Source organism: Fringilla coelebs, assembly GCF_963513975.1.
Source record: "Fringilla coelebs genome assembly, chromosome: 1".
Classification (NCBI taxonomy): Eukaryota; Metazoa; Chordata; class Aves; order Passeriformes; family Fringillidae; genus Fringilla; species Fringilla coelebs.
In genome coordinates this window covers 125649258-125676822 of record NC_140028.1, presented here as the reverse complement: position 1 = coordinate 125676822, position 27565 = coordinate 125649258, and the positions used below count along the sequence as shown (strand labels likewise).

At 40.7% G+C, this 27565-nt stretch overlaps 1 protein-coding gene across 1 annotated transcript in view; it reads left to right on the top strand.

Moving 5' to 3' along the window:
- Positions 1-27565, top strand: part of SCIN (scinderin) — a gene marked incomplete at its 5' end in the record, with an annotated part of 47928 nt that overhangs the window by 18288 nt on the left and 2075 nt on the right. The window contains 11 exons of the mRNA XM_084204521.1: positions 14681-14773; positions 16332-16464; positions 18146-18234; positions 18450-18665; positions 19769-19890; positions 20070-20160; positions 22599-22769; positions 23264-23441; positions 23919-24040; positions 25689-25766; positions 27037-27097. Of these exons, the coding sequence (XP_084060647.1) occupies positions 14681-14773; positions 16332-16464; positions 18146-18234; positions 18450-18665; positions 19769-19890; positions 20070-20160; positions 22599-22769; positions 23264-23441; positions 23919-24040; positions 25689-25766; positions 27037-27097 (1354 nt within the window). The remainder of the gene's footprint in view (positions 1-14680; positions 14774-16331; positions 16465-18145; positions 18235-18449; positions 18666-19768; positions 19891-20069; positions 20161-22598; positions 22770-23263; positions 23442-23918; positions 24041-25688; positions 25767-27036; positions 27098-27565) is intronic.

Sequence of the window (27565 nt, the reverse complement as noted above, 5' to 3'; positions counted from 1 at the left end):
TAGTAACCCCAGTGAGCCCCTTCCTCATATGTTTAGGAAGTTTAACAATTTACTTAAAATCCCCAGATTTCAAATATCATAACTCAGCTGATCAAAGTAGAGTGGAAGAAAAATTGCCAATTTATGGATTTTTCAGATCTCGAAAAATTAGCAAACACCCATGTGTTGTTACAGATGGCCTACTAATAAAAGCATTGGCACTTGGCATTTGTGTCCTAAATTAAACTTCTCCCATTCATTCTCTAAAGAGAAGGAAGAGGGAAGCAGGGTCACAAAGCAGTACTTCAACAAAATGGAATATGTACAGCTAGAGTATTGTCTTGTACTCCATATTAAGTTCAGGAAGTAAAGCTAATGGTGCGTGCAGAAGTGCAATTATTTTTTGTGCTGCTTCCATTCAGTGTGGTCATATGCAGCATAACTAGTTACTGCTTGAGGGCAAAGCAGGTGCTGAGCCACCAGCCCGTGGCCATGCTGGCTGTGGGGACCCCTTTGGTGGGCTGTCCATATCCTTGCAAAGACCTTTCCTCCTGTGGGTGTGAGTTCAGATGTGGCTGTGCTCAGAAGAAGGGGAGGTGGCACACAGCGTACTGGAGATTTTTGAAGAGGGAGAAAAACCAAGCAAACAATGCTCTGTCTGTTTTTTTACTTCCTTGTGCAGACAGACTTTCCACACTGGCTCTGATGTGTCACATATTTTACATGTGTAGCTCTTTTGAAAAGAGCACAGATTGGCAATTAAAGAGCAGCCTCCTGCACCTGATTTGAATCACAGCATTGGGTTGCATCCTGCTGCAGCTGTGGCCGGGTGACACCTGGACCCTGCCCCTGGCCACTGCTGCTGCTGCCAAGCCCATCCTGGGGTTACCTCTGGAGGCTCTGAACAGAGCTTCTGGTACACTCATGTGTGACTTGGGAGCACTGATCAGAGCAGCTCCCTTTGCTCCTCTTATCTGGTTAAGGTGCAGATCAGTTGGACTTTAGTGCTGCCCCGGTGAGGACACGGGCCAGCTGCAGGCTGCCTCCCTGCCATCCCCCTCCATAGGCTCTGAGGGGAGGGGATATGCTGCCCTTGCCCCTGCATCTCTTTGCCAGGCTTCCATTTGTGTGCAACTGTTGTTTTGTAGCAACCTCAGCACATGATTAAGAGCAGGAAAACACCAGGGTGGCATTTTGATCCTGTAGTGCATTGTTATTGTATCAGGGCATAAAATCTTTCTTCACTTGCACAGCAGTATATGAAGAGGTTTCTGCTTTTGTTTTAGGATTCTGAATATAGAGGGAACAGAAATGGGTAATTCAATGCAATTAGATTAACTGCCTTTATTGCTGCCACTGTGATGAGCCCAGTTTGAGTGGGTGTGTCTGCAGTCAGGGTTTATTTTCTATTCTGCATCATGCTAGCCTTGCTTTTGTAAGTGCTGCTTCCATAACAGGGTCTGCAGCTCAGCTGTGGCTGTCCCAGTCTATTCTGAAATGTGCTGCTAATAAGTCAGGAGGGTAGTTAACCTCACAAACATCTAAAATTTATTAATCCTTATTCCTGCTCAAACTGTTTCCAGTTTCTGGTACTCTTTGTTTGGATTTCTCCTTCCTTTCACAAAATTGTCTCTTAACTTGCTGTTACACTGTCCCAGGCTAACTGCTGTTGAGCTAACATTGTGTTTGTTTCTTCCCTCTACATCAGGAAGGGTGGATTTTTGGCATCTCCAGCTTTCTTAGAAAAAGCTTGATTTATTTTCTAGGGAAAAGAATTACATACTTTAAATATTCACTTTGTCATCCAGTATGCCATTGAAATCAGAAAGAGATTTCCTAAAATTATCTCCTCTGACAAATGTCAGAATGATTCCCCTCCCTGTGAGTTAGAAATCTGCTTTCATATCTGTGGCCAGACTTGCTCACTCAGTGCCAGTACATGCTTCAGGCAGGGGCTGACATACCCACCATGAGTACCAGCAGAAAGAGCCAATACTGATCTCATTCCTGCTCATAAGCACAGAGTTGTGACTCCCTGCAGAAAAGCAGGACTTCTGCTTGCACCCCACCTCAGAGGCAAGACACAGGCTGGCTGAACTAACCCTGCCACACTTCTGTCCTGCTGTAGGACTAGCACAGGCAGCAGTGCTGTGATGAGGAGGTGTTTCCTGGCCAGCCCACTGTCCTGCTGGGAGCTGTAGTGCTGTGGGCGAGGTGAACTTGTCTGATAAGGGCAGTTACTGCTCCCAGCTACCATTTTTAGCAATGGGAAGAGGCTGTGCTGCTCAAATTTGCCCTTGGGAGAGAACTGTCTGGTGCTGCTGTAGGACTGGATGAATTGCTGTGGCAGACCAGCAAGACCCAGCTCACTTGCCCTGGGAAAGGAGAATTACTAGAAGCTGGGTATGTGGGTAGTTTTGACAGCAGCAAGCCCTTTTTCATGTGCCACCACAGGCCACACAGTGACCATCCTGTGCTGCACTCTGGAAACACAGCATGTCTGGAAAGCTCAGACTTGCAGTGGGTGTGCAGAGCATCTCAGAAGATGCTTCAGGGATCACTAGAACTCTGACTGTGAAGACAAGGCAGAAGCTTTCTGTGCACATCAGAGATATTTGTTATCTGGCTTCACCTCCATGTTTGGAAGGTGAAGCCAGATACATAATTCTGGCTTTAGGTTAGGGTTAGGGTTAGGGTGATTTGGGTGAGGTAGTGACTGGCAGGTTGAAAGAAGCAGTTTTGTGTAGGATTGCTACCTTGAAAAATTAAAAGAGAAACAGACCACCTTGGACAAACGGTTGCTGTTGCTGTGACTGGTCACCAGTCTCAACAGAGCATTAAAAAAATCACCAGATGCCAACTCTGCTCTGATTTTCACATGTAAACAGCTGAATAGTTACCCATTCTGCTGAACTTTACACTTGAATGTACGCTTGAATGTACACTTGAATTGTGTTACAGGAATTTTTTGACCTTCATGAGACTAATCCAAAACCAGATCTTAGCAATGCTTGACACAGTTTGGTAGCTGCTACCTCTGCTGGCATTGATACTTACCCTTCTCGCTGCTTGCAGTGGTAAGCAGAGATCTCACAGCACTGCTTTTAGTTGCCCAAGAGATCACTGAGGACTGAGAGCAGCCAAAGTAATTGGCAGGCGTGCTGAGGACAGGCAATTTTCTTACTCTAGTTGGAATCTCTTCTCTAGTTTTGAAGAGAGGAGAAAATTGGATAAAGTGTATTTTAAAGTTTCCCATAATCTCATTATTTAATAATGTGGAGTAATGGTAAACTAGAAAAACAAGGAATTAGAAATTAGTGTGTTTTTGAAGATTTCTAGTCAGCCAGCAAGCTGAAGGTGCTTGTAGTAATGCAGGAAGCATAGAAGCATTCAGTTCTGAGTCACTCAAGGGAAAGACGCAAAGCATCCAATCCTCCATTTGTTGTGCAGCAATCCCTTGATCTGGTATCATAACTCTAGAGAGGAAGTAGAGGGGAGGAGAAAGTCTTAATATTTTTTTTCCTCTATTTGTGTAATCTGAAATACTAGACACCCTAAAATATGTTTATGTTGATAGTATTTTCTGTCTTCATAGACTCATCTCCCTGTGGTGCGTTTTAAGTATGTTGGGCAGCTGTGTCAGTCTGCAGAGTATGGGAGCCAATGAAAAAGTAGGGTAGACTGAGTTCTACCTCAACTAAGTGTTAAGCTTGCATCTGCCCCCTCTACTTAATATGTCATGCTCAGCTAACACTTTTGAAGATGCTTCTGTTTTCTCTGAGCCTGTCTGATTCATAGAATTTATTGTTCCCTTACAAATTACTCCCTTAAAACTGCAACTCTTGATACTATATGATTGCTGTGGGTTTTACTGCTGAGACTTTTTGTTGTGGTTTTGTAAAGGTGTTTGATTTTCATGATTGAAAACAATGAAACCTGAGAAATGTGACGGCTGAGGTTCAAAACCACAAGAAAATGAATCATCTTGTTAGTATGCATCTTTGGAATCACTCCTCTGTCTTTTAAACATAAAGCTCTGACACTTTTATTTACTCAGCATTTGCAGCTGTCACGTGCCTGTTTTTGAGCCTTTCTAGAGCCTTTCTAGAGCCTTTCTAGAGCCATTCTAGAGCCTTACAACAGGTGGGTCCAAACCTTTCATTAAATGCTTGTGTGAAGATTCAGCTAGTGTAAATACCGAGCAACAGGGAGAACCTCTTCCTCCTTGCTGGTAAAGCAGCCTTTCTAGTCCCTGCTCTTTCTTTAAAGCCCCTAAGCAATGATTAATAATGAGAATTGCTGAGTGCCATTGTAGTCAGTGACGATAGTTTTTGCTTGTGGTGTGAATAAATACTGTGGGTGAATGGTCTGATCATATTACAGCCAGTCATACCTTCCTACCCTTGTAGCTGGAAAGGGACTGGCAGCACTATGCAGTGCTTACTCAGCCCTGTGGATAAAATCCCAAGAGCACAGACAATAGAGAGATTGCATTGCAAAGGCAAGTTACAGAGGCTTTAGACTCTAAAGACCCAAATAATGCAAACAATGTTGAAAACATGGAGCTCCAGTAGTGCTTAAATTAATTGGATAGATGTCTGCCCATGTGGGTAGAAGAGCAGTATCACTTCTTCCTTTCTTATTAAATTCAAGCCCTTAATTATTTTTTACAAATCAAAGATCATTTCCAAGGACAGCATGGAGCACAATGAGGTAGCTGGGGGAAAAAGTGAGGCTTGCAATGTCCTTGCACTTGTGAGAGTGGAAGGACATGTTGCTCTGGAGGAGCTGTGCAGGTTCCTGCAGTCCCTGGCCCTGTCACATGAATCTTTATGTAAGGCTGGAAGAGCAGCACGTGCCCCACTGGTGAAGGTCCTGCTTTGGTACCTGCTCCTTTCCCAGAGCCAGCAAGAGCAGGATCTGTCATCACAGCTCTGCAAAAGCAAAAACTGCTCTTGCTACTCTCAACGTGTGTGTTCCTTCTGTTCCTTTGCTTTTGGTTGTATTATGAACTCAAGTTATGCTAAGGGGAGGTTTGTTTGTTTTGTATATAGAGGAGTGACGGAACAGTGATGCAAGAGGAGGAAGAGGGGTAACTTTTTAGAATAATATTCTATTCTAACTTTTTGTGGACTACAAACTCCAGGCATTTGTAAGGGATTAAACAATTGTTTAATCGTGTAGCTTGTACACAGTTTTAATCAAATGCTCATAAGCTCTGAATTGCATGTAACTGTGAGGGCCCAGCCTGACCTGTTCACAACCAAAAAAAATGTCCAATATGAAAAGTAATGAAGCCCTATCTATGGCTTTAGAAATATGTAAAGCAAAGTTGGCTGTTATCATCTAAATTGAGACAGCTGGAAAAAAATAGACATAATTCCAAGGAATTTTGTGAAAGAAATACTAGAAATGAATTTCAGTCCCAGGGTAGAGGCAGTATTTGACAGTCATGTACAAAGGAAAATGAATGCACTGAGAGAAGGATGAGGACAGTGGAAGTTGTACCAGACCCCAGTGCAAAGACTTAGTAACACAGGCACACAGAGCAGTCAACTACATTTTCATGAGAATACAAAGACTTAAGAAAGCTAATGCACAGAAAATAGCAGAAGTACTAGCTGTAGTTTCTATTAGTAGTTGCATTGGCTACTCAAATGAACAGACAGCTTTCTCATGCTGCTTTGAAACTATGGGTCAAATATACCCCTCAGGAACACAAATATGTTGCTTCACTGATTTTGGGCATAGGTAGGTGCCAGCAAGAATTTGGGTCCTGTCAATTTGATCAGTTTGTTGAATACAACTCAAAATAGTCCAGGGGAATAAACCTTCAGGGGTAAAAATCTTACACATGACTGTGCACCTTTCATAGCAACACCTGCTCAGTCTGAGGAGTGGCAGTTTACCAAGCATTCCAGTGTTTAATTAAGCTTTATGATGGGCTGTGAAAGTGGGTACAAAGTGCAAACCCCTTGCCCCTCAGGGTGCCAGTTTCAAACTGTCAGAACCGGGAGTTCTGTGTTCTTTACAGCGATGGAGCCTATCTCCTTCATTAAGGACAGTCCCTTTCCTTGATACAAATTTGCATTTAAATGACTAAATTGCACAACTCATACTCAGACAAAACTTGCATGGCCCGGATTCCAGTACACCTTAGCTGCATTGCACTAGCTGAGCATTTGGCCCAGCGTTTTTCCCAGACCCAGGTAGAAGATCAGGAGGGGTTTGGCGAGAGAATGGCTGAGGCTGGTAAGGAGGAATCTTCCTAATCGTTGGGAGGTGCCCATAATATTCCTCAAGCTGCAGTTTTAGTCTTGGCTGCCTGACCCAGGTACTAATGACAGGAAACTGAATAGGAGCTGCAGGTGGCAAACACATCTGTAAGCCAGGCTTCTAATTAAGTCTCTAAATACGGATTTCAGTGCCTGCATTAGAAATTTAATTTCAGAAAGGAAAATGTTCAGGTGTATCCTACTGCATGGCATGAGCTAAATTCTTTATGAACAGCTCTACTAGCAGGTGGTTGAAAACCTAATTTCTTATGCTAGGAAAGTTTGCTTCTAAACTAGGTATTCTAGGGAATTTCTAAGATCCTAATGATTTCCTGGAAGTGCTTGCAATCAAATTATAATGTGTCTCGTTTGCATTCTTGTGACTGAGAAAACCACTCATCTTTGTTACGTTTCCTTCTTTAGCAGCTGTAGCTCGCAGGGCTACCACATAAGTCAATTATAATCTTATAATTACATGTTAGGATATGAATAGAGCTTGTAATGGCTTTTTTTCCTTTCTGTGCTGTACTATCAAGAAATCTCTTGGTGAAAAAGTACTATAATTTTCACTTATTAAGTGAGCCATAATTAAGAGAAGGTTAAAGACAAGAGATGTTAGCACTTATCTCTACATGGGATTGTTAGCTCTTATTTCAAGGTACTTCTTTCAACAGGGGAATTTCATGGAGAAGACCTGAAAGGGTAGATTTTCTTTGCTGTATAAAAAGCTCTGAGATAGTCTCTTCCTGGGATCCTGCACCTCCCTAACAGAAATGTGCCTTGAAGGGGTATTTTTTTTTCTTTTTTATTTCTGCAGGTTTGTCTCCTCCCAGCCCCTTGCAGAGCAACTGGGATCTGTGTGCAAGGTTGCCTTTGAATTTTCTGTAGTGAAAGTTCTGTAGTGCAGGAAAGGAGGAAAACTTTTTGGGTTTTGTTGGGTTTTTTTAAAAGAACTCCGCATGTGCACAGATTGCTGTTCCCTGTCCAGGCCGTGTAAAACTGGAATAAGAATCCTCTCTTTGGACCAAAGTGAAGCACAGCTGTATGGAAGAAAGCATCCCATGTGTTGGGGGATCAGTTCAGTATTTTCACCACCACAGTGTGTGATGTTGAGGAAATCTGTAAATGTAATTATTGCAGGTACTGCAGAGTAGGCTGTTAGGGCCAGGTCTTCTGCTTACACAACTGCTTATGATTTGATATTGTCTGGCTTTACCTTTAAAAGGTAGGTAAATTAAGATTTAAATACTTTAGCAATGAGTGCTGCAGCTTCTAACTCTGAAGAACTGTAAATCATAGCTGAACATTTTGGCTCCTTTACACAGAATTTTAGATGTGTAGGAACATAAAGAAAAAATCAGCTAGTGAAGGGCACCTAAACTAGCAGGAGGAAATTATTTTCAAATAGCTAAGCAGGATATATCTCCTAGACAACCAGGTGAAAGGAATGTTCTTGCTCTCTCTGTGTTAATAAATATTTAATTTGTTCCAAGCATCAGCAGGAATCATTAGAGAATATCTGTCAAAATACTCTCTGAATTGCTTTCTTAAACATTAGAGTCCAGTCTGTGCTCTGTCTTGGTGTTTGGTGTCATTCCAGGGAGGATCCCCTGGCATATCTGGTCTGTTTGCTGCATGGGACTGGAAATGCTGAGCTTGTGAATACAGTCAGCGTTGCACTCCAAAAATATTCCAATGCCCTGAGTGGCTTTTTCCACCTTCCCCTCTCATGGTCTAAGTGCTGAAACACCTTGCTGCAGCTCCTCTGCTCACCCTGATGCTGCTGTGTGTCACAGCTGCCTGCTGCTCCTCCAGCTGCTGTGCATCCCCTGGGAACACTGATTTCCTAGCAGGCTCTCTGCCTGCCAATCGAAGGCTGCTGCCTCCAGCTCAGGCTTCATGGAGTGTTTGCCACACTCCTCTTTTCACTCCCATATTGGTATGGTCCAGCCACAGCCTTGGGACCAGCTGCAAAACTGGAGACACTTAAAGAATGAAAAGCTGAGAGTGTTGTGGATTTTGTCAGATAAATATTCTTTATGGCTAAGGCTCCCTGTTGGCATTAGTTACTGATTTATTTCATTATTATCCAACACATAAGCATGCACTGTCACGTAGCACATAAGATATTTTATCCACAGGGCCTTCAAACAGAGATCTGCAAAGCTGCAAAGGCTTCAGTGTGTACCTCAATTTATGAGGTAAATAAAGCAGAAAAAATGGGCAACTCAAGTACATGTGCAAGTGTCTGCAGGCTTTGGGTCGCATATTTAATACTACTTCTGGTATCAGAGGATGATGTTAACAAAGAGTGAGATTAAAAATTTAGGTAGAAAGAATTAGCATAAATGCAAAAAGATGTGGAGGTGATTGACTAGATCATTTTTAATTATGCTGCAGGTAGGCAGGTGTTGAACAGCTCAATTTCCTGTGTTTGTTCAGCAGCAGTGGTGATTAGAAAAAGACTGCTGCATTTCATAGTTACTGCCATTCACCCTCCTGGTTTCTTTGGCACAGGATCACTGTTCATCTTGAAGGCATCCTAAAAGCCAGATATTTGAAAATAATGTAGGCTGGGGATTTCCTCATTTCATGCACATCCAATCTTCAAGTAAATAACTAGCTGTGCAGTCCCAGCAGGACAGAAAGCAGACTGTTTTACCTCACAGGCAAACTATCAAAAAAAAAAAAAAAATCAAATTTGTGCTCTCAAGACTGATCTAGACACCTCTTTGTGAACATGTTATCTGTAGCCAGTTTCACAGAACAGATAATTAATGTTAGAATATTCTTATCATGTGAGTAAAGGCTTTATATTCAAATTATCCCAGACAGATATGCAAAGTTGCAAATATTTTATTAAAAGCTGCCGGAGCCTAATGTCCTATTTTTAGGCAGTTAAGTGCAGAGCTTTGAAAAATTATGATTTGCATTTGAAATTCCTGAGACAACAAAAACTGGCTAAAAATGAAGGCCATAATTTATGCATCAAAAGTGCCATGAGCAGCTGATGTATTTTGCTGTTTTATAGCAATCTGAAGTCCCACAGAACAGGTTTAGACCTTAATGCCAGAAAGTCCTTTTGATAAATTACCTGGTAAACACCCAGAAACTAACAGTGTGCCAGAACTATTTGTTAACATAAGCCATCCTTTTGCCCACTCCTCAGTGCATTATGGCTGTTTCCATCTTATTTTCAATCTGTGTACAGGAGGGTGACAGGTTGCCTTCTCAAGGTGAGCATGTAATGAGATCTGTTGTTGCTGGAATTGCTAGTGAGAGGCCATTTCAGGCAGAAACCCTGTGAGCAGTTCAGTGAAGGGATAAGTTTTTCCTGTTGGGAGTGTAATTTTTTGTAAGACAATGAATATTTGTTCAAATGGATGGAAAGAGTTCCAGGTTACAATAACCAGTAAAATAAGCCTATTTGATTGTTCATTATCTGTCAAATATCAAAAGTCATTTTTGTCTGGTCCAGAATATCCTCAGCAGTGGTTGTGCTCTGCCAGAGGAACCAGTAATCCCAAGCAATTAGAAGTTGAACTGTGACTATTTACTTTAGCAGAGAAGCCCTAAAGCCACCTTTGCCTGATGATCCTCTGTGCTGGTACCCAGGGTCAGCCTGGTGGTTGCTAGCCTGCATCATGTTCATCCCTTCCTTTCTCTGATGGATTTTTTTCCTACTCAAGTTCATTTTTGAGAGAATACTTATTTCAGAGAGATGTTGCTTGTAATATTCTTCTCTGCTTTGAAGGTTAATAAAAAATCTAAACCTTTATCTACTGATGAGTTCATACTGTGTCTATTTTTCAGACCTGTAGTCCTGCACAGTGGCTTTATTCTCTGTCACAACCTACATGTGTACCTTGAATTTGTGGAGCAGGATATACTTGCTTGTGTCAAAGCATACAGAAAAGTAAACGATGAGCTACTACCTTGACTCTTTTCCAAAAGTATTAAGTAATAAAAAGTCATTTAGGCAGCTTTAAGCTGTGTCAGTTTCTTGTTTTCTTTCTATTGGTCTTAGCATATAAAGGTGGGAGTTTGAGGGGTTTTGAGATCTGTTCTTCAGGATCACAGCCACAGCAAACAGTTCAGTTTCAGACCCAGAAACCTAACCCAAAGTGTGTATATGAAGAAGAAAATCGAACACAATGCTAGTGTACACTAGTTAAACTGTATAAAACTGGTTTTCTTTCTTAATTGACCTTCACTTGACATGCTGTTCAGGTATTGTTTTCCTAGGTGGATTTTCAGCCTCACTGAACTCCTTAAACTTCTTCCTCCCATTAAATCAATATCAACTATTTTATGATGCGGAGCTGGCTTCTCTAGTTATGAAGAAAATATTTGCCAAATTTCTTTTACTGACTTTATTTTAAATTATTTACCTTGTCACATTCCTTCAGATGAAAAACTTTTTGTCTGTATTTCTTCTGTTCTATTTTTTAAGGGTGGAGTTTCACTTCTGAGTAAAAGCATTGACTCAGTATTTTGCACTTATCTGCGGGGGTGCAGATATTTACAGAGAAGAGCTTGTGCACATGCAAATATGAAACAGGTTTTGCAGGCAGGGTAAGCTACATTGCATTTACCACCAGTGAACTTGGGCAATTGTAGAGGAACTGCTGTTCTGTTGGTTTGCATAATGGTAGTCTTGTACTAACCTGAGAGTGTCAACACAGAAGTCTAACAGAACTTAAGAACTCCAACATTTTAAGATTAATGCAGACTGACTTCCTGTTATATGCCTTCAGACAAGATCTAAAGGTATGGAGTTAATGAATACTTCTGCTAAAATAATGCTAAGCTCAAAGAATGAAGAAGGTGGGGCTTGGATTTGCTTTCAGGGCCCCTGATTACTCTTCATATTGCTGTTACTGTAGTAGTGAATAATAATAATATGATAAGCATAATAATAATGATGATGATTTAAAAAGCAGTTTCAAGGCCTGTGTGTGCAACTGTGCATTTATGAGATTTAAGGTGGGAGGTTTGCCAGGATGGTTGGACATCTGGGGAGCAGCGTGGCTAGGTTGTCTTGTGTGTGCCCAAGAGAGCATTGCTATTTCCAGGTGTGCAGGGTGGATCTTTGGTGAGTTCTTGGCACCTTTGTGAGTCAGGGTCTCAGACCTCAGAGCACACAGGAGAGCCAGCTGGGGCTGGCAGCACACTGGGCCATATGGTGTCAGGACCCAGAGGAGCAGCCTGGCTGTGCAGAAAGGATTATGTGAGCACAGTCCTGTGTAAATCACTGCCATAGGATTTGTGTGGAACTAAGAGTGTGTGTATGTAAGTGTCAGAAGCCAGTGTCCTTCGAATGGTCTGTTGGTATAAATCATTTCACTGGGTACCTTGCTGCAAAGCTTTGGGAGCCTATGACTGCAGTCTCAGCTGGAGTGATTTGTTTTGGTTTTGATCCATCACATGAGAATTATCTGTAAAAAGGGAGGTGCCCAGAGAGCTACAGCTCAGCCAGCAGGTCCTTATGTAATGATCCAACCCAGTTTCAGCATAGCAGTTAGCTGTTGTTCCAATACTGTTGCGATCTTACTGATAAAACCATTAATTTTCATAACATGCAGACATATACATGTGGAGCCATAGCATGGGAGTCTGCCTTAGGAGGAGTAAAGACAACTTCTCTGGAAGGCATTTCTTTGGGAAAGAACATCATTTCGACATTTTTTCATGCTTTGTGTTTAAGTATGGAATTTTTCCTTTCATGATCTGTCTCATCCTCCAGCCTATAAGACAAACTGGCAACAAATACATGTTGGAAGCTGCATAAACTGTTCCTAGCAATACAGATGTGTACTGACCATATATATTTCATACAATATCACTTCATATAATGAGTATATATCTATATGTATGTATGCTATGTGTCTTCACAGTTGGTGTCTACACAGGCCTTAGGTAATTCAACCTTGTATCATCTTCTGGTTTTGATACCAACACGTGCAGGTACCACTAGTGATTCAGCTCAAGGCATTTTCTGACAGCTGTGTTGGGTGCACAGCCCTCCTCACAAGTCCTGGCTTTTCTTACCTGGTGGGAGAAGAAGCACATCATGTCCTTCTTAACAAGGGTTCTGAGAAAAAGAATTAGAGAAATTAATGATTTGTATTTTCTGTTTGCCTGTGCTGAAGCACAGGGCGAGAGAAGCTAGGCAGAGAAGCTCTCTTTGATCAGAGAAGCTGCTGTGCAAGCTGCTGTGTAATGAGTTGGGGTGGGGTTTCCCTGGAACCAGAATGTCTCATATCTATAACTGCACCTGCACAAAGGGGGCTCTAATCCCTCTCCCTGTGTTAGTACCCATGAACTGAGATTTCCGAAGACCAGCTTTGTGATTTTGACAATAATTCTTTATCTACTTCAGAAAAACATTTCTGTGTTTGGTTTTGAGACAGCAAGAGCTCAGGCCAGCAATCTAACGTGTGCTGGGCCCAAATTTAAAACCCAATTTTGAAATTATAGGGGCTGCTTACTTTAATTGCTGCCAGAATGCAGCACCCAGACATGGCTGTAAATAGAGAGGCTGCTTCTGTCAAGATGCTTTCACAAACACCAACAGGCACTCTTTGCTTTGAAATACTCAGAATGACACTTGCGCAGTTAAAAGGAAAAAGGGATTTTGTATCAACATGCATGACTTACAAAGATGCTGCAAAATAATTGTGGGGCCACAGGTATTCTATAAGCACAGCAAGGGAAAACACTGACTTTAACTGTGTCAGAAGCCAACATTTTTGTGGGGTTTTTTGGGTTTTTTTATTTGTTTGTTTTGGAGGTTTTTTGGGGTTTAGTTTTTTTATTTCTTTTACTGTAAATGCCTAGTTAAACAGAGCACTAGTGAGTACAAACTTCTAAGAGTTTTATTCACAAGAATCTTTTAGTTACTGAAAATCAGATATTAAAGACCCCTCAAACTTGTTCAATGTCTGTTCAGGTAAATATGAATGCCTGTTATTTGGCAGTTTTGTGACCCTGACATTACAAAGACAGGTGGGAAGGGAAACATTTTTAGAAATCTGGTGCTAGTAAACTGCATATGCCCTTCTGTTCTAGCTGTTCACCAGCACAGTGGTACTCTGTTGTGGACATGGAGGCCAGCTTGGCCTATAGAGTAGTAAATCTGCAGCCATGTAGTGTAAACTCAGGAGATGCTGACTGAGACCTACTGAAGAGCTATGGGCAACATCTTTCTTAAACAAGGCATTGCTTTCTTGTCTTCAGTGAGTTGCAGATAAAATTTTCTAGCTTACACTGCAACAATCACACTTGAAAAGGCTATTTTCAGTTTATTTTATTTTACTTTACTATTTTACTGACTTTACCAGGTAAGAAAACACCACAGATGGCAGATTTATATTAAATATTTATTCTATATTGTTTTTCTTTCCAAATTGTTTGCAGCTGTATGCTTTGTTGGGCTTCCCTGTTATCAAATATTTACAAGGCTTTTTCCTGTGGCTCCACATTATATTGCACAGCATTTTACACAGATACTGCACAGGTTCACAGGAAGGCTGGTACTGCCCTTGTACTTTATGTTAATATTTAGTCTCTCAGACATATCAATTACTACCTTCACTCTGGGACATAATTTCATAGGAATCAATAATATTCTGTATGTAACCTTTGGATCCATCCACATATATGAGTCATAGGGAAAGATCATCAAGAAAGGGTAACTAGGACTTCATAATGACATAACCTTACCTGACCTAACAAACATATTCTTGATGAACCTCTGTAAATGTCTTATAGTGATAGTTGTTATTATATTGCCCACAGTGTAAAACTACCACTGTAGTTAAAATTGATATTCTAGTGGTAGAGCAAGAAAAACTTTTTCTCACACCATAAATTATTTTCAAGATCCTAGCTAAATTTTCCCCTTAAAATGGGATTAAGAATCTGTAACTTGTAAGAATAATGAACTCATCGTATTATATTTTATATTGCTAATTGAATGACTTTATAATTTCAGTTAATATATTTCATTCCATCAGTTTTAATTTTAGTATTGTTAAGCATTTTAAGAGTAATGTCATTCCAAAGATTATAAGATGTGCTTGACAACAGTTCAGAAGTCACTGGGAAGAAAAAAAGAAGACAGACAGGTAAACACACACATAGAATAGTATCACATATACCTTTCTGTGTGTATTTTGTAGTGTATAGACAGCCAACAAATTGACCTGAGGAAAAGAAATCATGTACCTACACATAAAATTACTGGAGATCTGACACAGTTTTTAAAAATTATCTGTGTGTTTGTGTTAGTTATGAGTTTGGTTTTAGATTGTCTTAAATATAAAGGGGTCCCAATTATTTGATTACTGTGATAATACGTTAGAGATATTTATGCTCCAGCACCTACTGTCTCTCTGCATTGAATTTGTTATTCTCTTATACAGGTTTTAGGGAGCAAGCCAGAGCTTCCTGAGGGTGGTGATGATGATGATGAGCAAGCTGATATCACAAACAGGAGAAGTGCTAAACTATATATGGTAAGTTGTTTATTTATTTACTTATAATTAGCTATGCTCAACAGTAGTCATGCTTTTATTCATTCCTTCCTCATCAATGGAGTTCTGGCTTCATTTACAGAACTGCTCTTATTTTAGCTTATTTGCAGCCAATGATCAAGTTTCTCAAAGGATGTCAATCGAGATAGTCCAGGTAATTTGAGGGGGGAAAAATGGATTACATTTCTGTATACTCAGGAAATAAGTTAAGCATGGCTTAACAAGGAGGATTTAGCTAACAAGTGGCACTCTGACAGCATGGAGAGCTACTGGATCCTCACGTGTGTGACATGTAGGTGCCACCTGCTCTAACTTTGTAGCTGCTGTGAAGTGTGAGAGGTGACAAGTCACTCCCTCTGCAGCTCCTGCACCACACAGACCACAGGACAGAGCCAGCTCTCTCCCTGCCTCTTACCTGATTGCCCATAGGTGTCTGTGGGGTTTACAGGAAGCCTGTATGAAGTGATCATTGTTACAAAGCCACTTGTAGTCATAGTTGTCTATGTGTTGTGTTTAGTTCACATCGATCATTCCTTTCATGCCAAAAATCTGGCGTATATTTCTCTTCATAGCAGGGGTTTAAGGGAACAAAAATGGAGAACAAAAGGAGGCCTGCATATATATATATGATCAGGAGCATTGAAGTAAAACATAACTAGAGAAGGGAAAGTGAATTTTTGAATCCTAAAATCTCTCTGAAATTTCTGTGGCTGTCTGATAAATTAAAGTACACAGGTCCTGCTAACAGAGCTCTGTTAGACAGATTTAAACATGTGAATAACAGTGAGTGTCAAAGGCAGGAAGCAGGTCTATGGTGAGCCCTCAAAGTAGGTATAATGGTTGATTTTTATTTGTTGTGTGCAGTGATAATTTCCTCTTTGTACTTCCATAATATAAAATGCAAGATATAATGGTGTGCTTGAAATTAATATTTAGTTATGAAATGAAATAAAGACTGATAGAAAAGTAATTATCATAGTAATAATCTATTTTTACTAGTAATAACTGGTCTTTTCAGCTATACAGGAGTGATTTTAAAAGGTTTTAAAGGTCTGCATGAACTTACAGTGGTGGTAGAGGTTACAAAGCAGATTCTGGAACAGGTCATACAGAAGAGTTTCCAGTTAAAGAGCAGCAGGTTATAAATGTAGGCAATTCACCTGTTAGTGTCAGTATAGGACTGTTTTATTATGGCTCCAAATGATGTTGTTCAGCATGTGCATGTACCTTTGGCTTCAGTGTGAGTTGCTTGGCAGCAGGGACTATACCAGCGGATGAGAAAAGGATTTCTTTTAAGAAGCTAGAGGCCAGGATCCAGCAAACTCTCTAAAATTAACACTACATCTCCCTCTATTGGATGTAAAATGAACTGAAACAAAAAACAATAATCATGGGCCTACTTCCCAGCAGTACACCAATTTCATGTAGCCAGTTACATATATAGGAATGGCAGCTGATTTTTATACTGATTTCAGAAGCAGAAATTAATTTGTCTATAAAAGCCAGAGTTGATCTAAATTTGAAATTACTGTTTCCTTAGGTGTCAGATGCAAGTGGGTCCATGAAGGTGTCATTGGTAGCAGAGGAAAACCCCTTCTCTATGGCTATGCTTTTGTCTGAGGAGTGCTTCATTTTGGACAACGGTGCTGCCAGGAAGATCTTTGTGTGGAAAGGTAAGAAGAGGTCACTTGTACTGCACATGCAGAAGCTATGCAGAGATGCCTAAGGAGTTGGCACAGCACCCTTGGAACACTAGCAAGAATTGAATACTGGCTGGACACTGCACCCTGCACACAGCTCCCCCCTGGCACAGGCTGTGGACAAGGATTACTCGCTTGTGTTAGGACCTCAGGACCGAGTCTTGTCTAAGGACCCTATTTTTGAGGTATCTGTAAGCTTGGGTGATTAAATGCTTATCTAAATGGCAAGTACAAAGCAAACAAAAAATTCTATGAGTTCTGTATACTGTCATCAAATCCCTATCATCTGGAACAAAATCTGGACACTGAACATTCCATTGGGGTAGGTATCTCCACAGAGGTGTGAAATTGAAAGGTCCATGTCCAGGGCATAAACTAAAAGCATAAGCTTGCAAATAATTTAATATCTCTTTTTTCCTTGCAAATATTTTTCTGAGGTGTCATCAGTTGGCAATTGCTTTGTCTCAGTGTTTCCCTGGAGAAGAATACTACTACTGTGGAATTAGGTCTTGACACCTTGTGGCTGGATTGCTGTAGTGCTGCTGTCCTTAAATCTTAAATTCAGTGCTGAATATCGTCTTTGTTATTTTCTTTTTTTTTTTTTTTTTTTTTTTGTCTGAGGCAGCTTGTTAATTATTCTTTGGCATTTTTATTTTGTTTTACCATGTGCAACACTAAATAATTACTTGATGCATTTGTCAAGTCTCTCAAGTCAGTCCAGGAGGCATTGTAAGCATTTTGTTTGAAAGCATTTGGGGAGCATTGTGCTCAGATGGCCTATGTCTGTCTGTCCCCCTGATTCCCAATTGTCATTCTATATGGCAGCTCCTAGAAGAACTAAGCCAACAGGGTCAGGCATAAAATAAATAAAATATTATTTAGGTATCCTCATTTTGCTACTGCCAGTAAAAACAATGTGTGGAAAACCCCCATTAGATGTGAGTGTCACCCTTGCACGGGAGCCTGCAGGTATCATCACTGCAGGAAGCCTTCAGGCCGAGGAGAAGTGTGAATTACTTCGGTAATGGTCTCATTCAAAATGGGATACAAATGAAAACCTTATCAGAGCCCCTGATTAGACTGTGAGGTCTTTGGAATACAGTCACTGCAGCCTGCTGGGACACAGACCCTGTGGACAGTGTCAATCCCACAGAGACTTCATCTAACACTGAGCAAGGCTGAACAAGGAACAGTGGATAGGGAAAGGGATAAACTGCAAAGCCCAGCCAGACAAAACAGGAGTTTCTTTTACACTTTTGCACTGCTTGAAGAAGTGGAGGCAGTTTAGCTTTATTGACCATATCACAGCCCAGCAAAGGAAGTCAGAGAAAAGACCCGGGGTACCTTGAGCCAAGCAGGTACCATTAACCAGTTTTTATTTTTGTAGAAACACTGAGTAAAACAAAATGCCCCCTTTTTCTCTCTTTCTGTTTTTTCCCTTTACATTAACCGTTTCCAAAGCTATCAAAGTACCGTTTTGGCCATTCAACTTCACAAGAATCTTCTTGCTCATGCTATGTTCAGCACTGGTGTTTATTCAAGACTGAGGGAAGAGCAATGTCAAAGGGAAACTGGCTTGAGGACTACTTGTTTTTGAAGGTTCTGTGAGCTTATTGCCCTTTCTCATGTACTGTTACCCTTCTGTTTTAATTAGGCAAAAATGCTAACCCTCAAGAGAGAAGAGCTGCCATGAAGAATGCTGAACAATTCATACAGCAGATGAATTATCCTGCCAACACACAGGTGGGATCTATTTGTGGAGGTGTTACCAGGAGAGCTTGAGCTCTGTTAAAGACATTGTTTTTAAGTCAGAAGAAAAAAATATTTTTAAGGGCTTATAAAACATAAGGGCAATATTTCACATATAATATAGAAAAGTTTCTGTTTGGGTAACTGTGTCAGTTGTCCTTCTCTTGTGTCTGTTTTCCTTCTGTTTCATGTGTCTTCCTTCATTTCAGATTCAAGTCCTTCCCGAAGGAGGTGAAACACCAATGTTTAAACAGTTTTTCAAAGACTGGAAGGATAAAGATCAAAGCGATGGCTTTGGCAAAGTCTATGTCACGGAGAGAGTGGCTAAAATTGAGCAGATTGAATTTGATGCCACCAAATTACATGAGTCTCCACAAATGGCTGCCCAGCATAACATGATAGATGATGGTTCAGGGAAAGTAGAGGTAATTTTCATGTTGTAATAAATTTTATCTTATCTGACTAATGCATTCTGCTACTTGTAATGAGCTAAACTGCTACTCTGTGTTTTAATTTTTATACTGTTGCTTAGATTAGCAATCTGTTAGTGGAAGTGTTACTTCTAGCATCACAAAAGATACTTTGAAGTAGAAGGTGAATATGGGCTGTGTGCTGGGTTGTGTCCTTTTGGTGCCTATGAAAGTCAACAAGAGAAATCAAACACCAGAAATATTACCCCTTACATAATACCTTGTAAATATTTACTTTAAATAGATTCTTAGTCTAAAGGAAAAACTTCAAACTCATATCAGCTTGAAATCTGGAATAGGAAGACTTGCACTTGGAATCAGAAACCCATTCTATGTCTTTATGTAGGTATCCAGTCTGTTTTCTAGAGGAATGTTCTTTGTCCCTAGTGTGTCTCTCAGGTAGAGAGAGAAAAAGATGACTGTACAGTCTTTCTAGACCTTTCCATATCCCACTTCAGGAGTGTCTTTGGGCTACACAGGGCTGGCATGGCATTGTATCAACCTGGCCTGTTGCATGCAAATTGCATGTTGGGCTTCTGGAAGAAGAGGAAGAAGGGATGAATACCTACAGTCTCATCAGTGTATTTTCTAGGTTTCTGACCTCACACTTGGGATGGTCCATAGGCTTGAGCAGCCAATTGTTAGCTGAACTGGGCTGTAGTGAATGACATAGGAAGAAATCTGCCTAACACCACGTCACCTGACTGCAGTGTGCCTCTCCAAAATGTTGCTTGTTTTATGATGGATCATAAAACTAACAAATGTTGGGCCATGTCATACTGTCACTTAAGGTATTAAGAAAGTTTAGCATGGCATTGTGAAGTGATCATGTGTGAAAAAACATCAAGACAAAAAGGAGTACTGAGCCTCTTGTTGATGGTCATCATTAATTCAGTGGGCACAGGGTGTGTTTACCTGCTTGGTGAAGAATCCTCCCTGTTTCTGTTCAATAACACTTGGGAACACAAAGGATGCTGAAGGGATAAGGTAGTAAAACACTTTGTGAAAAGTCTCAGGATGAAGTTCAGCAATCTCCAGTGATTTCCCTGTTTCCCCAGATCTGGCGTGTGGAAAGCAGTGGCCGAGTTCCTGTGGGACCTGAGACATACGGACAGTTCTATGGGGGTGACTGTTACATTATCCTCTACACTTACCCTAGAGGGAAGATCATCTACACGTGGTATGTTTGGCTCCTTTGCACAGACCTGCAGTGTGGGGATGTTATTTTATGCTGACTTTATCCTTTTGAGTAGAACACATGTAAATGGAACTCATTCACTGTGAGTTTGTCATACAGCAAAAGCTCTGGGTTACTTTGAAGCTAAATTTAACCATTGTCTTTCTCCTTGTCTTCCTCAGGCAAGGAGCCCATGCTACAAAAGATGAACTGACTGCTTCTGCATTTCTGACTGTTCAGCTGGATCGGTCATTAAATGATCAGGCTGTGCAGGTTAGTCTCTTTTGGATAAAATCCCACAGAACATGTGACACATGAAAATTTTGATGAGAATTTAAAGGAGGAGCTAGCATTGAAAGACTGGAAATGCCAATTGCTCAGGTCTGTATCAAGTCAAGTACCATGGGATCCTGTTAAAGTTGCCAGAGATTGCCCATTTGAATCGTCCTTTCTGTATGCAGTTGTCCAAAAGAACACAGATGTGCCAGAACCTAAAACTGCCTTTTGTTTCCTTTGATTTGAACTGTTTTGAAATTAGGTTTCAGTCCTGCCAAGTCTCACAGACTCTGTGCATATCCCAGTGGAGACTGAAGGATAAGACTGTCCAGGGCAACTTACTCCAAAGGGAGTGTGACGAGTCAGTGGCCATGGGGGAGCTCCCCTGTCTCCTTTGGATTGTGGAGGAAGTTGTGATATTTAGCACAGACAAGACACCTGACTTTCAGAGGGCCAAAACTGGGAGAACTGAAAGCCACATGAAAGACAGGAGGGGAAAGCCTGCTGGAATTGTGCAACAGGGTCTGGCTATTCCTTGCCTCTTTGAGAAACATAACTTGGGTTTTCCCATCCCACAGTGCTTGCAGTTCCATGAAAGCAGGATACACATCCTCACGTGCAGAAATGGGGTGTGCAAAGCAAGGCACAGGACACTGGCAGCTAAAGGGTGTGAGTAGATGAGCTGGTCCTTAGCTTGACTGGGTGTGTTCTCCTTATATCACTACTGAGAAGGGGCAGGTGGGTGAAAACCTGAGAGGTCTCTTTTCACAGAAGAGCTTGAGCTGTGAGATGACAAGGGACAAGCAGAGATTTTCTAGGCAGAAGAAGATAATTCTGTGATTCCCATTTCTTAATTACAAAAGCAAAAGGCTTCCCCCACCCACCAAGGCAGAGTTAATTCAGTTGGCAGCCCATACTTTTAGCCACTAATCAGTTATGATTTCTGATTGAAATTATACTAAAGAAGGATTAGAACACGTTTGGATAATTACGGCTTGAAATATTCCTAACAAGTGCTCTGTATTTGGACCTTGTCCAGCCCAATGTGGTCCTGCCTCATACCTAAGGCTAATGTTAAAGTAATAACAATATTACTACCATTGTTAACAATATTACTGCTGCAATCCTAAGGTGCTTAAAAAGTGTTTTTATTAAAGCTGAAGGAGTTCCATTTCACTGCAGTAGACATGATACTAAAAAGTACTTTCAGCCTGCACTGAGTTTAGGAATGTATATGTGTACATATCCATATGTGTATATATATGCACACATGTATGTATAGGTGTGCATTTTTATGCAAACAGATGGAATATATTGCCTGTGCCTAACAGGTCTATCAGCACTATTTGGAAGCTTTAAGTGTGGTATTTTGTGTGGTCACTAGATGGCACAACAGTACAAGTGACTGTTAAACCCTGGGCTTGCAAGGATGTGTTTCACTATGCTGTTTGGGTCATTTGGGGATTTTTGAGTTTATTTGGATTGGCTTTTTTGGTGTTTTTTTTTTTTGTGGTTTGAGGTTTTTGTTTTCCCTTTTGTTAAGTCCTGCTGCAGTTTGTCCCTTACAAGTGTATGTGTCCTAGTTTATCCTTACCAGACAACTGCCGCAGTCTGTCCACCTGTGAAATAAGTAAAAGCACCTGCTTCTGCCCAGCTGCAGCTGCTCCTCTGGGCACCCCGGCTCTCAGCTGCCCAGGCCTCACTGAGGGCTCTCCATTTCTCCTCCTCTGCTGGCTACACAGCATGTCTCATTCCCTCTTCTCCCTTTCTTTCTGGGAATGAAGGCAGGGATTTGCAGCCCTCTACCTTGGCCAGTGGCACTGTTATAAAGGAAAATTAAATGGTTGCATACAAATAACTTTAATCATACATTAACTTAAAAATAATCATTCTTCATAGCTCAATGTGTTTGTTTTAGATGGCAGTAGCATCTTTTACATCTGTAAAGGAAGTTCATTTTCATTATCCATGTTATGCTCTGGATGAGAAATTCATGCTACTTTTTTCATCCTCTTGGCAGATAAGATACATATAGAAATAATGAAGAAAATGAACTATTCTCTTCTGCTTAAATACAGGGCACCTAAACTTCCAAGACAGTTTTGCAGGAGAATTAAGTCATTCTATAAAACACTATGAAATGACAGTTCTTTTGAAAGTGAGTGATTTTTATAGCAGCCATTTTAATCAGCTAAATATTGTGTTGGAAGTTTGAATCTTATCCTTGTGTCACCATGATTGACAAAAAAAATCTCTCAAACGCTCTAACTCTATGTCTGGAACTATATTTTTAGATCTTTTCAGCTTGCCATTTCTCTTTTTTGCTAACATACTTAGCATTGTTGGCTAAGATCCCCCTAGCTGTTCGGCAAAGATCAAAAATAACCACTTGTGTCCTTTTGTTTCTTTTATTGCATTTCTTTACATACGTACAGATCCGAGTCAGTCAAGGCAAAGAGCCTGCACATTTACTGAGCTTGTTCAAAAACAAGCCACTTATAGTCTACAAGGATGGGACATCCAGGAGGGAAGGTCAGAAACCTGCTCCACCGACGCGACTCTTCCAAATCCGCAGGAACCTGGCGTCCATTACTAGGATTGCAGAGGTAAGGTCGCCTGCTAAGTAAAGCAGCCATTCCCAGTAGGAAATGATGGAGCTTCCATGAGCTTCTCTGACTAATCCTGTTGGGTAGTAATATTTGGTAGGAAAACAGAACTCCAGATCCAGCCCACTGCTCTATTTGATGAACCCATCCAATAAACCGAAGAGAATATGCTGTAGCTGGCTGGAATCGGTCTGCATCGTTCAGAGGAGCTGTAAGAATACACACAGTGAACAGTCAGTTGACAAAGAACAGACAAGAAGTCAGCAACTCCTATGAGATGGTCTTTCCTACTGCAAACAGTCCTAAGTTCTGCCCTGCAAGCCAGCTCCCTGTTTTAAATCCTTCTCTAATTTGTATCAGTATAAAACTAGGGAAGAACTGAAGACCAAAAGCATAGCAGATTAACATGTCTACACATTTTATATAAATATGCAAAATAGCAATTACGTTATCTGAAGATTTGAAGAATAAAACAAATTTCTTTTTTTATCTAGGTTGATGTTGATGCAGTGTCACTAAACTCTAATGATGTTTTTGTTCTGAAACTGCCAAACAACTCTGGCTACACGTGGGTAGGAAAAGGAGCAACTAAAGAAGAGGAGCAAGGAGCTCAGTACATTGCCAATGTTCTCAAATGCCAGACTGCCAAGATTAATGAAGGCCAGGAACCAGGTTCGTATGAGGCCACATGGCTGCAAACAGACAGCTGAGAATACACAGCACTGCATGGAGACAGTAGGTTTAGATTAGATCTTAGGAAAAAATCTTTACTGGGAGGGTGGTGAGGCACTGGAGCAGGTTGCCCAGAGGAGTGGTGGATGCCTCATCCCTGGAAGTGTTTAAGGAGGGTTTGGATGTAGCTCTGTGCAACCTGATGTACTGAAAGGTGTCCCTGCTCATGGCAGGGGCATTGGAACTAGATGATTTTTAAGGTTCCTACCGACTCAGGCCATTCTATAACTCCATGTTTCTTCCTAGGTATGCACCTGATATAGGTATTTTGACAAACTGCAGGAAGTACTGTAAGAAATGTCATTTATCTTTAAGACAGCAAAGAGATGGTTTGGGGATTTCTGAAACACTATCTAACAAGCTAAAACATCAAATGTTAAATCAGCTGGTGGATAAATTATATATTATGTATTTTAGAGGAATTCTGGAAAGCACTTGGAGGTAAAAAAAAATACCAGACTTCATCACGACTCTTGACAAAGGCTGAAGATCATCCCCCTCGCTTGTATGGTTGTTCTAATAAGACAGGCAGATTTATTGTGAGTATATTATGAATATTTTCTGTTTAATTATATAGTTTCTGGTATATTTTGCCTTGGAAATCAGTGGTCATTAAATGAATTTGGGGATCTGGCTTAGTTAGCAATGCTTGGCAAGAACTAGAGAGTGGACATTTGATGCTTTAAGCTATCCAAATGTGATGGATGAACAGAATAATTATTACTGCAGAAGTTTGCATCCAGAGCCTGCTCCAGCCTGGAAATAGAGGCTTGCAGATGCAAAATTTGCCCAGTCAAAAGCAATTTAATTCTTGCAGAGCATCACCAGATTGCTATCAATTTGCTGAGAAAGAGCAGGACAGTGCCTTGCCCCTTATGTGTTTGACAGTGGTGGTGAGGAAAATAAATGCTGCTTGCCAAAAATTTTCCATAGAGATTTAAGATGTGTAATTATGCCTTTAAGGTATTGGCCTGTGCTCAAGGAGGTAGGAAGACCTACTTCCTGGCAGAAATGCCCAGAGCTATGCACTGGGTATTAAGCCTGTGATTCAGGCTTAATTACTTACTGTATTCTGGAGGGCAATGCTGTGTCACCAGTTGGCAAGGACCCACTCATTTTTAGGTAGGGGACAAAGCTGGCAGTCTCCTTAAGGCACAGCCCAGTCATTAGGAGAGGGATAAAACAAATAGGATCCTTTAATAAGGACTTCAAAATCTTATGAGAATAGGAAAGTGTATTCTTCTAACAAGCTTCTAAAATACTTCTGGGAAATACTTTAATAGGAACCAAACTCTCTGCAGTAGTCTGCTGGGAGCTTTTTACTTTTTAATTTAAATTCCCTCCAAATTCTGTGAAATTCCCTCTTTCCTGTAGCCTTACTCTAATAACTGAATCACCACCATTAGAGGTCCCAGAAAAGCCAGGTGAGACCACTCTGACCTGGCCACTATAACACAGGGTGGGGAAAAGGAGTGTGTTTTTCACCATCTGCTTATCATCCCTTTAGCACTCCTACATGACCACACATAGAAAAACCCTTGACAATCCTTTCAAAGTAGGAACCATTAGCTCCATTATTATCTCTCTTTCTCATACAGAATAATATTTAACTGCTTTCTATCTTCCTGCATGTCCTTGGAAGAAGCAAGCAGTCTGCCTTTTCTTTGGGAATAATCCTCAATGGCTTAGTCAACTGTAATGTCCCATTGTCAAATGACTGGGAAGCTTGGTTGGGTGTGTATTTCATCTCTGAGCTCACCCACTGCAAACCAAAGCAGTTTCTTTTCCTAATTAATGAATGTAAGCTGCATGAATGTATCAGCTTGGTTGGCTCAAGGTTCAAATTTCCCTGTCTCCTTCTTTCCGCAGACCTCAGTACCGCCTTAACAGTAGTCAACAATTAAAATGTAGATCTTTGTCTTTCCTGAGGATATCTTACCAATTCTGAAAATCTGAGAGCTGATTTTATAGGACATGCCATTATGTGATTTGTTTTGTTTCAGAGAAACACCCTTAATACATTCATCAAATCAGTTTAGGGTTTGATCCTTTAGGAGCCAAAAGAATTGTTCATCAGTCTCTGCTCTTAACATTATAAAAACAGGTTAGGTCTTTGCAAAATTGCATGCCTTGATGAATCATTAAAAACAAAAAAAACCCACCCTCAAAACATATTATCCTTCCTAGATTGAAGAGGTCCCAGGAGAGTTCACTCAGGATGATTTGGCTGAAGATGATGTCATGTTGCTGGATGTTTGGGAGCAGGTGAGTTGCATATCACTGCTTTTTGTGATAGCAGGGATAATTTATTCTTAATCACTTAGTTCATAAGATGGAAGGAACAATCATCTTGACAGAATGGAAGCTGTTTTGTTTTCTTAAAATTATACCAAAAGGAGCTATACTTTTTGAGCTATATGATGTGCTGGTGTTCACACATGCCATTGAATTTCCAAGCATGTGGGACCACAACAGGCACTTCTTATTTAAACCAGTGGAGGCTGCAAGAGTATAAGCCCCAGCAGTGTTCTGGAAAGGTCCTCAATAGCGCTCTTGACTTCATCACAAAAATTTATTAATTTTTTTAAAAGTTATTTCATTAAATGTATTTAGAACCTACTAAATCCTTGTAGCAGGAGCCACCTACAAAAAGTCCTACTAGATAAAGGGACCAGCACTAGATAGACCCTTACAAAAATTTCTTCATACTAGAAAGTGAATGTAGGGTGACAGAAATAATCTCCATCATTGCCTAGTTCACTGAAAACTGAAAATGTGGAGAGCTTTTTGAATGACAGGAAAACTCACTGCAGATTTAGAGAACACATCTGTTTCTCACAGTATAGTCTCTCTACCCTTCCTCTCCTCTTGGAGGGAAAGAGGAGAAGGCCCACACCCTATTTGTCTTCTTCAGCCTAACACTCAAGGAGCAAAAGGCTGAGGTTTTTGGAAATAAGAAAGAATGTGCATGGTTCATGTGAAAAGGAGTGGTGGGGAAGAGCTGGACGGAAAGTAGTTGGGACATACTCAGATAAGAAGTCTTGGGACATGTAGCTGGTTTCCAAGCTAATCTTGGAAATAAAAAAGGGTGTGAGGGATTGCGGATCAAGGCTCTTTTTGCTGGGTTTTTCACTTTGCTATCTAGCAGTCACCCAGGGTAGCACATGTCACAGGGCACAAGTGTTTATGTGCACCTCAAACCAGAGACAGTATTACTGCCTGCACCCAAAGATAAATTTCCTTGTAAAAGTGTAAAAGATACCTATGGAAAAGGTAATTAGAGATCCTTTCATCAGAATGAATAAAGGTCTGGCCTTCCAGTGTCATAGAGAGCAGTGAGATTTCAGAGGGCATAACTACACTTTCTCACAAGGGAGAAAATAACATCAGTTGTGGTTTGTGAGAGTTCTGTATCTTTGCAGTCTTTTCATAGCATATATTCTTTCTCCTAGAGGAATCAACTATTTTGTACTTTACCAGCTGTACACAACATCCTTATAATGCCAGGGGAGTTATGTCTTTCCTCTGTTTGCAGGTTTTCATCTGGATTGGGAAGGACGCTAATGAAACTGAGCGACAGGAATCCGTTAAATCGGGTAAATCAAATCAATTTGGCAGATTTCTGAGTGAAGTAGCATCAATATTACTTAATGAAGAGGAAAATATGATGTAGAGGAAATCTAGTTATGTTTACAGTGTCTCAAAGTGTTGCTGAGCTTATTAGGAGCTCAGCAAGATGCAAGATACAGGAGATGACTATTTTCACCTTTAAATGCGATTTAAAAGTTTGTAAGTTTATGAAGGATAAAATTAATCAAGATAGCATGTGTAGGAAAGCCCTATGAAAAGTAACTGCACTGAAGAGAGAAGGAATTTAAAAGGAGGTCCCTACTGACCTGCATCCTCAATAATGTGTCTAGAAAAAGGATTGGCAGCAAGTCCTTCTAGTGCCACACATCACTCAGTTAAATTTGCAGGAGGAAATTCCAATTACAGAACAAACAGAACAAATCAAGACAACTTATGTTGCATGTACCTCCTTGAAAAATACGTCATCCCTGGTG